Below are 18,757 nucleotides of genomic sequence, written 5' to 3' on the forward strand. Positions count from 1 at the left end.
TGCAAAATATTTCATGTAGTCCAGATGACTGCACTTGATGTAATGACTTTCTATCGGTTCACTCCACATTAACTTCGACAACATATCTAACAGAAATCCACAACACAGAAGATGTTGATGAGGAAACAAAAGAAGAAGAGCACAAGCAAAATGCTACGCAATTTGCAGTACACACAAATTCTCCCAGGCTCTTGGAAATATTGTTTAGCACAAAAAACTGCACAGAAAAAAAAAGAACAATTCTGAACAGGAATTCAAACAGGTTTCCCTCCTTGATATGTAATGAAAGAAGTGAAATGTATATACATAGAAATATGTATGTACAACAATACACAAACTTAAAGTTACAGTTAAAAGACAGACATGCTGTATTACGTATCAATTAGTGTAATAGTCGATAGTGTTCTATTGTACAATATATAGTAAGTGAAAATCTACTGCACAGGAGTAACAGTACATAAATGTGTGCATAATTACACATTTATACTTTTGCACATGATACTTGACAAATTTTATGTAGCCTAGTGCATTTTGTGGAATATGGAAACTTGCCCAATTTGGAAAATTATTTTAGTCCCTTGAGATTCCCTTCTGAACAAGTTTTACTGTATAAATTAGTATTAGTGTTATTACCTTTCAAGTGTACCATGTGACACAACAGGTGAAGTTATAGATCCCACTGAGTTCTCTTGGCTATGTTGCATTTTATTCCTAAAAGTAAACAAACTTAATGTTCATCACCAACATTAGCAACAAAAAGAAAGTATCATGGATATTGAAAAATACTTTCGGCATTCTGAACTCTATATACATCAAAATATATTAAATACAAATATGAAAAAAAAATTACATGCAGCAACTGAAGCCTGCCACTAAATGGACTGGTATCAAGTCACAACTATAAACTACAGCAAAGAGTAATGCAAACTGTATTTCATCCATTACTGAGTTGTTGCTTACAACAAAATGAGACATATTTTCAATAACGAATGCATCTAAGATTCTTTACAGACATAATTATTTGGACCTAGTTTGCAAACGAGGTGGCCTTCATGGAACTGACAGCAGAATGTAACAGACATAATTATTTGGACCTAGTTTACAACAGAAGTAGCCTTCATGGAACTGACAGCAGAATAGAACACTGTCAATCATTAAGCAGCTTGTATACAATGCCTGTAATTCGGAAGAAACAATGAATTAATTAGTGTCATCATTAATCTTGTTGATTAACCAAGAATTCTAGAGTCTAAAAGCTTATTGCATACTAGTAATCCAACAATGTTTGTACAAGGCCTTAATCGTTGATTTTTAAATTGAGAGCAGGAATGTTACTACTGCTCTGAAACACTTCAACCAATTACACAGAGATTCTGATAATAAACACAAAATCTCACAACAAGCTGAAATAAGAATGGAAGCCCTAAAGAAGGAATTAAATAAAGCTATACAAGAATCAAATAAATGTTTCCTTGAACAGCTACTTGAAGATCGAATAGATTACCAAAAGAGATAGCAAAGCATGTTTGAGTGCATAAGAAGCCTCAAAGTAAAAAATGCAGCAAACATCTAAAAAATGAGATTGACAGAAAGTGCATTTGTTTACAAAGTGTTCCATTTTATAACAGTTATGACATATGGTTTTAAAAGCTGGACGTTTCTTAACAGGATGACTACCACCACATGTTGTACTGTATTTTATTATATTTATTTTTACATTATATTGTTTCCTGCCATTTCAGGAATTAGTAATTGTTATTATGTCAAAATGCTCCATTTCTGAGCTAATAATAGTCATCCACTTTGAGGCAAATTCACATGTTTTACAAATATCAATAACTTTAGCTACAGTGAGGTTTTTCAGGGTCAACAATCTTTTTTCCATTTTTTTCACTGTGTATACCTATGACAATTTTGTATCATTAAATTGTACTTAATAAGTTGCCATATTCATAAGGTTTACCTTTATTATTGGTGGTACTGTAACACGTCAAATGCTTCACCAGGCTTTTGTTGTAAAGAATTGAATACATACCTTACAAATGTTATGCTTACTTTTCAGATAAAGTAATCATCGAACTTTTACAGTACTGTTTGCAGATTTTGCTCTTAGCTGGCACCAAATTCAGAAGTATTATATATAACCAAGGAATCACTAGTATCACGGACATAAAATACTGCTAGCTGCATACTTTTTGCGTCACCATGACATAGAACTTGAATTGTAGCTTCCACAGTTCTCATTCACTCATCTTGTTTTCTGCATTCACCATCAATGGTTTTGGCAGATGTAATCACACCATAGGGGCTACTGTATGTCAGAATTTCAGTTTCTATATTTGTATTGGTGCTGTTGAGGAGATCATATTCATAACACTATGTTTTAACTTATGACACCATGTAACATGTCTGGTTTATTTATTCATGAAATACAGAATGATGCAGCCAAGTGCATATATCTCGCAGGTCAGGATATAAGTACTAATGACATATATTATCTATTACAAGCACAAAATTAAAGAATTTTGCATTTTACTGCAAGATCCAGTTACAGAGTATCAGCCACTGTTTTTATTTTGCCAATCTGGATCACTGAAGGTCACTATTTCTCTTTGCGTATCTCAAGAAAATTCTAGCATAAGGACCATGATTCCCTTTATATACCTAAACACTCTTTTTACTAACATCAAATTGACCTTGTTAAACAGTCGACCTTGTTAAACAGTGACTATATCTGTGAAGGAGACTGACAGCAGAACTCGTCTGACCCATATATTTGGGATAGATATAGAAGACTTCCTATTGCCTCCTGATAATATACACCGATGTTAATTGACTTGACTGCCACAAACTAAATTCGAGTGGTGTTGAGAGTGGATTGGCTTCACTTATTCCAATTTCTCAAGAACTTTTCTTGCACAGGATTCCTGGGAGATCAATATTTTTCCTTGAAATATTATGTAATTCCCATACCTAAGCAATGGCAGACTCTTCCTAAGTCTTATATCTCAAGAAACCTCTTCAAATAATTGCTGATGTGATTCAAAACATTTCTGTCATTTGAGAATGACAGTATATCATCAACACATAAAGCTATTCTAACTGGTTTGGTAGCATCTCTATGAAAATAGATATATGGGATCAGTTTTTGATTTGTTTAACTTCAGTTTTCTTAACTTATCATCAATTTTTTATTCCAATTTCTACCAGCCAGTGTAAGCCCGTAAACGGCTTTCTTCAAGCCTTCATTTCTTTGGAAGAGCTGCAACTCTTTCTGGTGGAATGATGTAAGATTCTTAATTTATGTCTCCAAACATATAAGAGGTGGATCTCTGAAGCTGACATAGATAAGTGATATCTAATGTAGGCAAACTCTATCACCCATGTGAAGGTTTCTTGATCTTCTACTTGAGAGCACTCTTATTCTGCCAGTCCGAGGTTTTATCCTTAACATTCTTTTAAAATGAAAGCTTTGTGAGCTGTAGGTAGCTCTACCTCTTTAAATGTGCCACTACGAACAAGAGATATGAAATCTTTCTTCATTGCTTTTTCTTTTTATTCTTCCTTACTTACCCCTTTCAAGGCTTATTTGACATCAATGTCATCATTTGTAAATCTTCTTGCAAGCAATAAATAAAAAGGTCAGGGTATTCCTTGGATTTCACATTTCTGCTTGACCTCCAAAATGTAGCCCCTTATTGCACTACAGAATCCATTTTTTTATTCTCATGCTCCTTATCTTGAACTTCAGTTTCTAATGTATCACTTTCAAAACCAAACAAGGGTTCATTATAACTTCTACTGGTTTAATTTCTTCTTCAGTGTGTGACATACTGATGACATGAAAAAACTGCTTCTTGATTCAATGCCGAGACATTGGTGATCTTAGATTCTTCTATTTTTTAATTCGGAAAAATCCTCATCCTCCAGGAAATTTATGCCACTGCTGACAATTGCCAGGCAGTAACCGATGTATGTCAATTTCTACAATTTGTTATCCCACTTCTTGCAATGGAGTTTCGGAGTGTGGATCATTGCATGATGCCAAAAATCCTCAAGTGTGATACAATTTCTGTGGGGTATTATTTTCAGATATGGTGAATGGGGAATGACTTGATAAGTATGTTGCTGTAGATAGAACTTCAGTACAATACTCCTTTGGCAAGTTGACACTGTACATCACAGTACAGGCTTTTACAACCAATGTTCAACTAGCTCTCTCAGCAAAGCAACACCACTTTGTTGTGAACTATACTATAATGCAATCCAGTGGTTGAAACTGTCCAAGTCAGAAATCATTTTAGTTCATCATTTTGATATCTTCCTTTCTACTCTCAGATTGCAACTTCTTGATATTTCTGCCATCTGCTTTTCCACCATGACTTTAAAGCTTTGAAATGTCCGTGCAATCTCAGACTTTTTCTTCAAGAAACAGACATACTCGTATCTTGAAAAATCATCTATAAATATGAGAAAATAATGATTCCAACAATATATGCTGTCTCCTCTGACCCACACAAATCAGAATGTGCTAAGTCCAAGATATTTTCTGAATATTTTTTACTAATTTGTACAGAAGAGATGACTGTTTTCCAAGAATCAGAACTCACAGAGATCCTCAACCACAACATCCACCTTTAGTCCCACTGAAACATTTGTCAACATCAGCATACTTTTGTGATCCTTATGACCTAGCCTCTCCACTGTCCAATACTTTTTGTGCAGTAGCATTGTTTCATTTCACTTGTATTCAAATGACAGATGCTATTATCAGGTGCTACCTTGATAATTAGATCTCCTTCTCCATCACAGATGAATTCATCTTTTGTGTGACTTTATGCCCTTTGCTTATAATTTTATTAACTGGGAGCATGTTTACAACTGAATTTGTAATACAAATAATGTCAGACACTTCTACTATTTTATCACCAGTAAAAAAGGTCAGCTTAACACTTCCAGGAATTTTACCACTAAACTATCATCTTCCAAGCTGACAACTGAACTATTACTTGGCTTGGCATTATGAAGCTTCTCCCTACCACTGGTGACGTGAGTCAAGGCACAAGATTCCAAATACCATATCTCCCTTTCATGATGCTGTTTAGAATCTGCTGTGAGAAAAGCTTCTTGTGTCCTGACTGTTTTCTAGTTACATTTCCTTTTCATTATTTTTTGACAAATTTTCTCCTGGTTTGCACTTACTAGAACAATATTCAGCAACATCATTCGGTCTGTTGCATTTGTAGCATTTAATAATGTGCTTTGTATGACTTAATGTATTTATTTAGATATAAAACTGACTTTTATTTTCATTTGCATTTTAAGTAGTTTTACTTTAGTACAAAGGGCATTCAAAAAGTTTTGCACAGTCATCTCTATTTTTTTTATTTTTTTCAGGAGGATAATGAAATTTTTTGTGAACATACTTGGAACATTTAGTTGTAAGTTGGTATATAACAGTATTTTCTTTTATTTACAGGTGAGCCATAATGGACCATGTAGTAGATGTCTGGTTGCAACAATGGTCGGTGACGGAGTTCCTCTTCAAGACCGGTGATGACTCTGACACATCGATTCACAGGACCTTGCTCCCTGTTTTTGGGGAAGACACAATGGATCACAGCAGTATCCAGCAGTGGTTGCAGGGGTTTGAGGAAGGTGATTTCTCTCTACTGGACAATCCACAATGCGGTAGACCATCGACAGCAGTGAGTGATGTGAATAAGGAGGCACCCAACGTGCACAGTTTTTTCTGCAACCTAGTGACTGTACCAGCGATACCACACTACCAAATGACAAACGAGTCATTTCAGCAAGTTGTTGTGTCGTCACACATCTGTCATTTTGGATGATTTGACCAATGGTATCCTTATTCATATCACTCACTGCCGTCGCTGGTCTACCACATCGTGGATTGTCCTGGATACTGCTGCGATCCACTGTGTCCTCCACATAAACAGGGAGCAACTACCTGTGAATCGATGTGGCAGAGTCATCACCGGTCTTGAAGAGGAACTCCATCACCGACCATTGTCGCAACCTGACATCTACTTCACGGTCCATTATGGCTCACCTGTAAATAAAAGAAAATACTTTTATATACCAACTTATAGCTAAATGTTCCAAGTATGATCACAAAAAATTTCATTCTCCTCCTGCAAAAAATAAAAAAAAATTAGAGATGACTGCAAAACTTTTTTAACAACCTTTGTATAATCTCCAGTGATATGTGTGCCACTTGAGTTCAGGTACCTAAATCACAGGTTGGTAATTATCAGGTAATCCAACCAAGAGCAAAGTTGTTCCGGTCCAATCTTCACTCACCAAGAACTTCCATTTAACTTAAACATGGTCATTATAATCCAAATGCGATAGTCATCTACCACCTTTGCTTATTATTAGTGTTCTAAGTAATCCCACTTCATGTGTGAGTCCAAAGTCTTCAAATACTGTTTCCAGCATCTTCCAGGCTTCTGCTGTTGTATTCATGTCCCTTGTATGGGAAAAATTTGCCCATGAAGAGTACCGGTATAATCCAAGAAAGGGCATTTTTGTCTCTTGTCTTCCAAAAATTGACCATCTTTGTCACATCTAAAGGAGAGTTTTCTACAAAACCCAAAGATTCTCAAGGACTAAGCCTTCATGGCAAATGTCCAAATTGAATAATTTTTGTGTACGATAAACTTTTCAACAACAGAACTCCAGGTGACGCCATACCACTCATTTTAGGCCTGAATGTATAAAGTAAATGGTAGTCTGTGATTGCACACTTGAATGATCAATTGGAGACAATAAAAAACGATCAGCATACCATAACTGAAGTACAAACCACTCCTGGTGTCTACGCATGATTTCTACTTTTATTATTTGAGGACTACACAGAAATGAGTTAGTGGTATCATTATGAAGTTCATCAGATGTACTTTCAGTTGGGTGAACTTAAATGAATGTGATAGGCACAGTCACGGAGTTGTAGTCAGATTAAAATCGTATTTCATCATGGTATACATGGAGAAAACGGGTCAAGTCCATCCAATACATGGACAGAAAGGGTGAAGTCCAACAGGTGCGTAATTATGAACTGTATCAATTTTTTTGTCTGCTTTAATGGAAGTCTCATTGTTGACATTGTTAAATGTAATGTCATTGTTGATCTTTCTTAGATACTGTCAAAGCTAACACGGAGCAGATTTGACATTAGCTTCTTTACTTTGTGTTGTGGTGGAACTGAATTTCGTGCCAGCCATGATTTTTGCTAACACAGAGCAGCCTAAATCCAACTGAGGTCAGTGTTTCCACTGGTGATGGAATATCCAGAGTCAAACTGCAGTGGTAAGTCTATGAAAAGACAGAGCTATGGTAGACATTCTGAAGTATCTAAAAAGCAAAGAACAATGTCGCATGAAATAGGAGAGCATTGTAACTGCTAGAAGAATTGTACTGATTTGCTAACTGATGCAGAGAAGTCTAGTGCTCACATCAAGTCATTTAAAGAACGATCCAGTCATTACACCATAAATAAAACACAGAAACTGTATTTGCCTGAAAAACTCACAACCAAGAAGATGTTCAAGATGTTTCAAGAGACACATTCTACTTGTTCCGTATCATATGAAACTTATCGTAAAATATTTATTACAAAACTTAATATCCCATTCGGTTTCCCTCAAAATGATACATGCAGTACTTGTGATAAGTTTTCTGTAACTTTCAAAGCTCCAGAGGCACAACTCACACATGCAACAGATGGAAAGGAAAGATCAGACATTGAAAGTAATATTAAGAGAGAGAAGATTGAATATGAACTGCACTGCTGTGAAGTTGATGCATTCTATTAGCATAAAAGACAGTCTCAATATAGAAGCAGAAAGTTTACAAACACAGAATCAATATGTATGTATTTCCAACGAAATACTCCGTATCAAAACATCAGCACCAACATTGTCTTTTTAACTGACAACTTTCTCCATAGGCCTATCTATTTATCATACATCAGTTCTCGGACAGTAACGCTGTGTTTTATGTTTATCCTGAAACTATAGGGAAGAAAATTTCAAATGAAGTACTTTCTTTCCTGCGTCATCATGTTAATTCGTTTCTGGTTCCAGACGTTAAAAATTTACAAATCTTCTGTGACTCATGCGGTGCTGAAAACAAAAACTACACCCTTTTCAGGTTCATCCATTATCTTGTCCATCATGCAAAATGATTTGAATCAATTTGTGCAACATCCCCAGTAAAAAGACATTCATACCTGAAAAGTGACAAAGAAATGGGCCTGATCAGACGTAAAACAAAAAGCGAGCTCACAAAGGACGGGACAGCCATAATTAAAAGATGTGCATGCAAAACCCACCCCTTTCCAGGTTGTTAAAGTTGATGGCTCAGTGATAAGTGACTAGACTGATTTCTTGCAACCAAGATACATACGAAAATGTCCATTCCCATTGCGAATTATTAAGGAGATGAAGGGAGGTTGGTTGGTTGATTGGGGTTGAAGGGACTAAACAGCAAGGTCATCAGCCCCTTGTTTCAAAGGTGGTCCATTCAGACGGATGTATATCTAGAAGAGTCATAATGTTAAAGGTAAAAGGCTAAAAAACGTAAAAGTGCAGTTGTGTTGTCAATGGTAAAAATAAAAGGAGGGAAGTCAGAAAGTGAGTAACCCCAAGGCAGGAAATATCCCACTTCTGATGCAGTACAGGCAAGACCACCGGCTATTCAAAAGTGTTCAACCGCTACAGTGTAAAAGGGCGTATTGCATAAGGAGACTAACCAAATCCAAATAGCAATAAAAACAGAGTAAAAGGGGGAAAACGAGGAATCTCCAAACACAGCTTACAGTGTGAGACACCCCAACCTCACCGCTCTGCCCCTACTCCAGACGGAGGTTAAAAACTTTACAACTGAAAATAAAAACCACTTTCATGAAGGAAACTGAGAATCAGTTCAACCATCCCGGAATCGCCTGCCAATATTAAAGGTAAAGTGCAGGGAAGTCTGTACTTAGTACACAGAGTCAAAAGAAGAGGGCATTCCCCCAAAATGTGGGCTACTGACTGGGAGGCTCCATAAAGTAGGGGTGGCTCATTATGCAAACGAAAACCTTGGGTCAGCCTGGTATGGCCGATGCGGAGATGACACAGGGTGGCAGAGTCCATTCGGGAGAGGCGGAAGGAAGAACGCCAGGGGACAGGTGTCATCTTAATCGCACAAAGTTTATTAGACAGGGAGGTAGCCTCCCAGGAGTTGGCCCATGATTGTGCGAAGTGGGGTTTGATATGAAGCCGTAAATTCGCTGCAGGAGGGGTTACAGGGAAGGTGACTGCTCCCCCAGCCAAACGATCAGCAAGCTCATTACCTGGGATACCCACATGGCCAGAGCCAAAGGAAGTCAATGGAACAAGCAGCACGGTGAAGATCAGCGAGATGGTCATGGATGGCTGAGACCAAGGGATGGCGGGAAAAATAGCAGTCAAGAGCCTGAAGGCTACTCATTGAGTCCGTACGCAACAAAGCGCGGTTGAGTTGGGACTGTTTAATAAAGGTAAGGGCCTGGGAAATTGCCATCAATTCCGCAGTAAGCACCACACGTGCAGTTGGCAGGAGATGATTTTCCATGCCAACAGAGGATGTGAAGGCAAATCCCACATGATCAGCAGATTTAGAGCCATCAGTATGAAAAACAACAGCATCCCGAAACTCCCATAAAATGCGGTGGAAAAAACAATGGAGCACCATCGGGGTAACAGAATCTTTCGGACCTCGGTGGAGATCTATCCGAATCCAGGGCCGAGGAACTAACCAAGGAGGGGTGTTGGGAAGGGAACATGGGAGACAGGGCAAAGAAGGAAGCTGGAAATCACAGCGAAGAGACATAAGGCAGAGCCCAACCGGTAAACCCGTCCAAGGGCAGGAATCACATGGGTGACGTCCTTGGTCTGGGAATAGGAAGGATGAGTGGGAGAGGAACAGACAGCAATTGCATAAAAAACCAGAAGCTGGTGTGTGTGTGTGAGGGGGGGATCCAAGTCTCAACCAGGAGACTATTAACAGGGCAAGTAGGGAAAGCACCGGTGGCCAAATCAATACCATGATGGTGGACCAGATCCAGTAGGCGCAGTGTAGAAGGAGCAGCTGAACCATAAACTTGACAACCACAGTCCAAGCGAGACAGCACTAAAGCCCGATGAAGGCGGAGAAGAGTGGATCGATCTGCACACCACAAAGTGTGGGCAAGGAAGCAAAGGACATTGAGTTTACGGAAACATCCTATCTTTAGAAGTCCGATATGAGGCAGCCAAGTGAGCTTGTTGTCGAAAAGAAAACCAAGGAAACAAAACTGTGGAACCACAGGTAATCGTTGTGAATCGAGATAGAGCTCCGGATCGGGGTGGACCACAGTACGGCGACTGAAGTGGACCACCCGCGATTTAAAAGGAGAGAATTGAATTCCACGTGAGAGGGTCCATGCAGAGGCACGCCGTATAGCACCCTGGAGCTGCCGCTCTGCAGAGGCCATCGAAGAGGAACTAACCCAAATGTAGAAATCATCCACATACAGAGCAGGGGTGACCAAAGGACCAACAGAGGCCACAAGTCTATCTATAGCAATGAGGAAAAGAAGGACACTCAAGACAGAACCCTGTGGGATGCCATTCTCCTCGGACCATGTAGAACTAAAAACCGTACCAACCCGAACTCTGAATGACCGCTGGAACAAGAACTGGTGGATAAAAATCGGGAGTGGGCCTCGAAGACCCCACTCATGAAGTGTAAGTGCACTATTGGCCATTCAAATAGCTACACCAAGAAGAAATGCAGATGATAAACGGGTATTCATTGGACAAATATATTATACTAGAACTGACATGTGATTACATTTTCACGCAATTTGGGTGCAGAGATCCTGAGAAATCAGTACCCAGAACAACCACCTCTGGCCGTAATAGCGGCCTTGCTACGACTGGGCATTGAGTCAAACAGAGCTTGGATGGCATATACAGGTACAGTTGCCCATGCAGTTTCAACACGATACCACAGTTCATTAAGAGTAGCGGCTGGCGTATTGTGACGAGCCAGTTGCTCGGGCACCATTGACCATACATTCTCAATTGGTGAGAGATCTGGAGAATGTGCTGGCCATGGCAGCAGTCAAAAAGTTTCTGTATCCAGGAAGGCCCATACAGGACCTACAACATGCGGTCGTGCATTATCCTGCTGAAATGTAGGGTTTCGCAGGGATCGAATGAAGGGTAGAGCCACGGGTCATTACACATCAATGCGAACAAGAGGTAACCGAGACATGTAACCAATTCCATCCCATACCATCACGCCGGGTGATACACCAGTATCGCGATGACGAATACACGCTTCCAATGTGAGTTCACCGCAATGCCGTCAAACACAGATGCGACCATCATGATGCGCTAAACAGAACCTGGATCCATCCAAAAAAATGACATTTTGCCATTCGTACACCCAGGTTCATCATTGAGTACACCATCGCAGGTGCTCCTGTCTGTGACGCAGCGTCAAGGGTAACTGCTGCCATGGTCTCCGAGCTGATAGTCCATTCTGCTGCAAATGTCGTCGAACTGTTCGTGCAGATGGTTGTTGTCTTGTAAACGCCCCAATCTGTTGACTCAGGGATTGAGACATGGCTGCACGATCCATTACAGCCATGCGGATAAGATGCCTGTCATCTCGACTGCTAGTGATATGAGGCCGTTGGGATCCAGCACGGCGTTCCGTATTACCCTCCTGAACCCACTGATTCCATATTCTGCTAACAGTCATTGGATCTCGACCAACGCAAGCAGCAACGTCGCGATATGATAAACCGCAATCGCGATAGGCTACAATCCGACCTTTATCAAAGTCGGAAACGGGATGGTACACATTTCTCCTCCTTACACGAGGCATCACAACAACGTTTCACTAGGCAACGCCGGTCAACTGCTGTTTGTGTGTGAGAAATCGGTTGGAAACTTTTCTCATGTCAGCACATTGTAGGTGTCGCCACCGGTGCCAACCTTGTGTGAATGCTCTGAAAAGCTAATCATTTGCATACCACAGCATCTTATTCCTGTCGGTTAAATTTTGCATCTGTAGCACGTCATCTTCGTGGTGTAGGAATTTTAATGGCCAGTAGTGTAAGATATGATGACGCCAAGCCGTGTCATAGGCCTTCCGAAGGTCAAAAAATCTGCAACCAATTGCGGCGTTGGGAAAAAGCCTGCCGAACTGCGGATTCCAAGCGAAGTAAATGAGCATCAGAGACCGGCCATCTCGGAAGCCACTCTTGTAAGGGGACAATAGATCCCGAGATTCGAGGACCCATTTGAGCCAATGGGCTACCATCCGTTCAAGAAACTTGCAAACAATGTTTGTCAGTCTAATTGGCTGATAGTTTTTGACAAACAGGGGGTCCTTACCAGGCTTAAGGATGGGAACCACAATGCTATCTCTCCATTGAGAAGGCAAGTCACTCTGGAGCCAAATACAGTTAAACACCTGGAGAAGATGTTGCTGTTGTGGAGCACTGAGATGTTGAAGCAGTTGGTTATGAATGGAGTCTGGACCAGGTGCCATATCTTGAGAAGAAGAAAGTGTGGAAAGAAGTTCCCATTCAGTAAAAGGTTCGTTGTAGGATTCTGACTGACAAAGGGTAAAACATAAGGCAGAAGCTTCGGCCCGCTGTTTCTGGTCAAGGAGGTTTACTTATTTATTTCATGTTCCGTAGATCCAGTTAGTGAGTCAATCACAAGGATATGGAACATGTCAAATTGTACAGGTTTTAATTTAAACTTACAATAAATACAAGGGCAATTCAATGCCAAATTGTACATAGTTTAAGTAAGACATACTATAAATACAGTAACAGATACAATGTCAGCTAGATAACATAACAACCATTTAACAGAAAAAGGAGTTTCAAATGAAGGTTAAATCAGATATTAGGCCTACAAGAGTAAATACAGGTACAGCCAATTTGTTGTTACAGAAAGTGTGCTAATGCTCAAATGCACAATAAACATCAATTGAACTACTTCTAGACACAATAAGTTTAGTGATTGTATACATTTTCTTTCAGATATTCATCCACAGTATAAAAAGATTTCTCTGTCAGGTAATCTTTGAGAACTTGTTTAAATTTTGGCAGTTCTGTATGAACACATTTGATATGTAGTGGTAGAGCATTGAACAGCTTAATGCTGGAGTAGTAAACTCCTTTTTGTACCAGAGTGAAACGTTTCATTTCGAAATGTAGATTGTTTTTGTTTCTGGTGTTATAGCCATGGAATTTACTGTTGTCTCGGTAGATAGAATAATTTTTGCACACAAATGTCAGCAAGGAAAAAATATACTGTGAGGCAGTTGTTAGGATACCTATCTTCCGAAACAAGTACCTGCAAGCGTGTCTTTGATGGACCCCACACATTATTCTGATTGCTTTTTTTGGATGGTGAAAACTTTTTTTGCAAGTGGTTGGTTCCCCCAGAATATGATAGCATATGACATGAATGAGTGGAAGTAGCCAAAGTTGTTGTTGTTGTGGTCTTCAGTCCTGAGACTGGTTTGATGCAGCTCTCCATGCTACTCTATCCTGTGCAAGCTTTTTCATCTCCCAGTACCTACTGCAACCTACATCCTTCTGAATCTGCTTAGTGTATTCATCTCTTGGTCTCCCTCTACGATTTTTACCCTCCACGCTGCCCTCCAATGCTAAATTGGTGATCCCTTGATGCCTCAGAACATGTCCTACCAACCGATCCCTTCTTCTGGTCAAGTTGTGCCACAAACTTCTCTTCTCCCCAATCCTATTCAATACTTCCTCATTAGTTATGTGATCTACCCATCTAATCTTCAGCATTCTTCTGTAGCACCACATTTCGAAAGCTTCTATTCTCTTCTTGTCCAAACTATTTATCGTCCATGTTTCACTTCCATACATGGCTACACTCCACACGAATACTTTCAGAAATGACTTCCTGACACTTAAATCTATACTCGATGTTAACAAATTTCTCTTCTTCACAAACGCTTTCCTTGCCATTGCCAGCCTACATTTTATATCCTCTCTACTTCGACCATCATCAGTTATTTTGCTCCCCAAATAGCAAAACTCCTTTACTACTTTAAGTGCCTCATTTCCTAATCTAATTCCCTCAGCATCACCCGAATTAATTAGACTACATTCCATTATCCTTGTTTTGCTTTTGTTGATGTTCATCTTATATCCTCCTTTCAAGACACTGTCCATTCCATTCAACTGCTCTTCCAAGTCCTTTGCTGTCTCTGACAGAATTACAATGTCATCGGCGAACCTCAAAGTTTTTATTTCTTCTCCATGAATTTTAATACCTACTCCGAATTTTTCTTTTGTTTCCTTTACTGCTTGCTCAATATACAGATTGAACAACATCGGGGAGAGGCTACAACCCTGTCTTACTCCCTTCCCAACCACTGCTTCCCTTTCATGTCCCTCGACTCTTATAACTGCCATCTGGTTTCTGTACAAATTGTAAATAGCCTTTCGCTCCCTGTATTTTACCCCTGCCACCTTTAGAATTTGAAAGAGAGTATTCCAGTCAACATTGTCAAAAGCTTTCTCTAAGTCTACAAATGCTAGAAACGTAGGTTTGCCTTTCCTTAATCTTTCTTCTAAGATAAGTCGTAAGGTCAGTATTGCCTCACGTGTTCCAGTGTTTCTACGGAATCCAAACTGATCTTCCCCGAGGTTGGCTTCTACTAGTTTTTCCATTCGTCTGTAAAGAATTCGTGTTAGTATTTTGCAGCTGTGACTTATTAAGCTGATAGTTCGGTAATTTTCACATCTGTCAACACCTGCTTTCTTTGGGATTGGAATTATTATATTCTTCTTGAAGTCTGAGGGTATTTCGCCTGTTTCATACATCTTGCTCACCAGATGGTAGAGTTTTGTCAGGACTGGCTCTCCCACGGCCGTCAGTAGTTCCAATGGAATATTGTCTACTCCGGGAGCCTTGTTTCGACTCAGATCTTTCAGTGCTCTGTCAAACTCTTCACGCAGTATCATATCTCCCATTTCATCTTCATCTACATCCTCTTCCATTTCCATAATATTGTCCTCAAGTACATCGCCCTTGTATAGACCCTCTATATACTCCTTCCACCTTTCTGCTTTCCCTTCTTTGCTTAGAACTGGGTTTCCATCTGAGCTCTTGATATTCATACAAGTCGTTCTCTTATCTCCAAAGGTCTCTTTAATTTTCCTGTAGGCGGTATCTATCTTACCCCTAGTGAGATAGGCCTCTACATCCTTACATTTGTCCTCTAGCCATCCCTGCTTAGCCATTTTGCACTTCCTGTCGATCTCATTTTTGAGACGTTTGTATTCCTTTTTGCCTGTTTCACTTACTGCATTTTTATATTTTCTCCTTTCATCAATTAAATTCAATATTTCTTCTGTTACCCAAGGATTTCTACTAGCCCTCGTCTTTTTACCTACTTGATCCTCTGCTGCCTTCACTACTTCATCCCTCAAAGCTACCCATTCTTCTTCTACTGTATTTATTTCCCCCATTCCTGTCAATTGCTCCCTTATGCTCTCCCTGAATCTCTGTACAACCTCTGGTTCTTTTAGTTTATCCAGGTCCCATCTCCTTAAATTCCCACCTTTTTGCAGTTTCTTCAGTTTTAATCTACAGGTCATAGGCAACCTTAATGGTGTCAACTTCAGCCACTGAAGAAATTACCCGTAATGCAAATGTTGCCGAGCTAAGTTTTTTACATAGATGAAGAATGTGAACTGACCAATTACATTTGCTGTCTATGTAAGCACCCAGGAATTTTGTATCTTCAACGTTCCGTATTGGTTGATCTCTACATTTTATGTTAATATCATCGAGATTACTTTGTGATGTATGGAACCTCATATAATGAGTTTTATCTGCATTGAGTGAGAGACCATTTGGGGAGAACCAATTCAAGATGTCATTAAAAACAGTATTTGTAGTTTGTTCAAGATTGTGATCTATCAAATCGTCAGTTAGAATTGTGGGTAAATTTTCTGTTTGTCTCAGAACAAGAGGAAGATCATTAATAAAGATGAGGAAAAGCAGTGGGCCCAAAACAGAGCCTTGAGGTACACCACACGGTATCGTGCCCCATTCAGACGAGACAGGTTCTCGAGAAGAGCCATTTAGCATTACAGTCTGCTTCCGATCCTGTAGATATGATTGTAGCCACTAGCCAACAGTACCACCTAAACCGGGGTTTCCCAACCTTTTCAGCTGGTGGACCCGTTCTTCAGTCGAAAATCCATGGCGGACCACTAGTGAGTCAAGAGCACAGAAACTTTAAATTTCAGAGAGAAACCCATGGGGACTGAAAACTTCTTAATGCAAGTTCCATGTTCCCAATGACCCCCGCCCCCCCACCCCTCCGGAAGTATCAATAAGTCTTTGGTTTAGAGATGAATGAAAACAACTTGAAGGTCAAAAATCGACTTATGAAATAAGTAGTGCACTGACAAAGCAAGTTTAACATTTAATGATGCCTGGGGCCGCATATGTGCCAGCGATCACTGTGATTGGTCTACAAAGCTCACTTCAAGCATGCGTAAAAGGTTTCAGCGCACCTAGCACCGTGAGCCGGCGCACAAACGACCCCCGTATTGTTGCGGAATAGTCGATCAGAGAAGCCGCATCCTCCGGCACTTAACTGAGTATGCGTTCTCACTTAGGAACCGCAAAGGCTGCTTGGGAATACAACCTGAAGTAAAAGTACACATTTCTTTCACACGAAAATAAAAATAGTGATGAATTTGATTTTCACATTTTTATTCAATAATTTTACTCATTATTTTACACGGTTTGGTGAAGGGTTGCCGCGGACCCCCTAGAAAGAGCCGGCGGACCCCTAAGGGGTCCGCCGACCACACGTTGGGAAGCCCTGACCTAAACCATAGTATTCTGCCTTTTTCAAAAGAATTTGGTGGTTTACACAGTCAAAGGCTTTCGTAAGATCACAAAAAATACCCACTGGAGACATTTTTTTGTTAATGGCTTCCAAAACTTGGTTGCTGAAAGAGAATATTGCGTGTTCAGTACAAAGACCGGCACGAAAACCAAACTGATTTTTGCTAAAGATACTGTGGAAGTTGAGATGGTCTACAATCCTCCTGTGCATGAGTTTTTCAAGAATTTTTGGGAAGGTAGTTAATAGGGATATTGGGCGATAGTTTGTAACAATGCTTTTATCACCTTTTTTAAATAGAGGAATCACTACAGCCAATTTTAGTCTGTCAGGGACAATCCCTTCTTGTAGGGATGTATTGTATAAGTTGCATAAGACGGGACTAACAAATTTATAACAGTGTTTCAGTATTTCACTTGAAATATTGTCCACGCCATCAGAATTTTTATTTTTTAATGATCTAATTACTCTTATGACTTCGTTTACAGTAACTGGAGGTAAAGTTAACCGTGGGATTCTGTTGCTAATAGCTTTCTGTAGGAGGGACAATGATTCTTCCATAGAACCATTACAGCCTGTCTTCTCTGCTGCTCTCAAAAGTGGTTATTAAATATTTCTGCAACCAACTCAGGTTTCTTTATGGTACTGTCCCCTGTTTTAATCTCTACCTGAGACATGTTCCCTGCTGTCCTGCCAGTTTCCTTCTTTATTACATTCCATACAGTTTTCATTTTATTTTCTGAGCTTTCAATTTCTGATTTTATGCACATACTTTTAGATTTATTTATAACCTTCTTGAGAATGTTACAGTAAAGTTTGTAGTGTTGTCGTTTTTTTGGATAATTACAAGTCCTGAGAGAACTGTATAACATCCTCTTTGTTCTACAAGATCCCTGTAGTGATCCAAGACTTCTTTGGATCATTACAAGTCCTGAGAGAACTGTATAACATCCTTTTTGTTCTACAAGATCCCTGTAGTGATCCAAGACTTCTTTGGATCATTACAAGTCCTGAGAGAACTGTATAACATCCTTTTTGTTCTACAATATCCCTGTAGTGATCCAAGACTTCTTAGCATTGCCTATATGACTATTTCTAACTACTTTTTTTGGGAAAGATGGACTCAAATACAGACATGAATTCATTTAAAAATGAATTGTACTTTTTGTTTACATCTGTTTCCCTCTAAACTGGGCTCCAATCTATCTCTTTTAGGCTGTCATTGAATTTTTTTAAGGCCCTCTTCATTTATTATCCTAAAAGATTTCCAAGAATGCTCAGAACTGTTGCACACACTGATGTAATTGTGCCTAAGCAACCACCAAGATCAGAAAGGCCAAGGATTGGATGTACAGTGATCTCATTGCATTTAGACTTATCTATAAATATATTATCTATCAGACTTTTACTGTTAACAGTAACCCTAGTTGGGAAATCTACTATTGTCATCAGATTATAAGACTCCATTAAATGTACTAAATCAGCTTTACTATTGCTCTCATTTAGGAAATCAACATTAGAGTCACCAGTAATTATCAAGTTCTTGGACTTTGAGTACAGTATGGATAATAAAGAATCTAAGTGCTTAAGAAATACATTCAAATTCCCTGAGGGAGATCTATACAGTGCTAACACTACAGCTGTGAAGTCATTTACAGTAATCTCAACACCACATACTTCAATTTGCTGCTCTATACAATAGCTCTTTAAATCTAATGCATAGTACGATATGTTGTTTTTTACATAAATTACCACTCCACCTTTTTCCATGATGGTTCTAGAGTAATGCGCTGCC

At 39.5% G+C, this 18,757-nt stretch overlaps 1 protein-coding gene across 1 annotated transcript in view; it reads right to left on the reverse strand.

Annotated features, from left to right (window-relative positions):
- The window catches only part of LOC126455777 (uncharacterized), a 192,141-nt gene that overhangs the window by 149,719 nt on the left and 23,665 nt on the right, over window positions 1-18,757 (reverse strand). Inside the window, exon 3 of the mRNA XM_050091542.1 lies at window positions 634-711. Within this exon, the coding sequence (XP_049947499.1) occupies window positions 634-711 (78 nt within the window). The remainder of the gene's footprint in view (window positions 1-633; window positions 712-18,757) is intronic.

Source organism: Schistocerca serialis, chromosome 2 (genome assembly GCF_023864345.2).
Source record: "Schistocerca serialis cubense isolate TAMUIC-IGC-003099 chromosome 2, iqSchSeri2.2, whole genome shotgun sequence".
Taxonomy (NCBI): Eukaryota; Metazoa; Arthropoda; class Insecta; order Orthoptera; family Acrididae; genus Schistocerca; species Schistocerca serialis.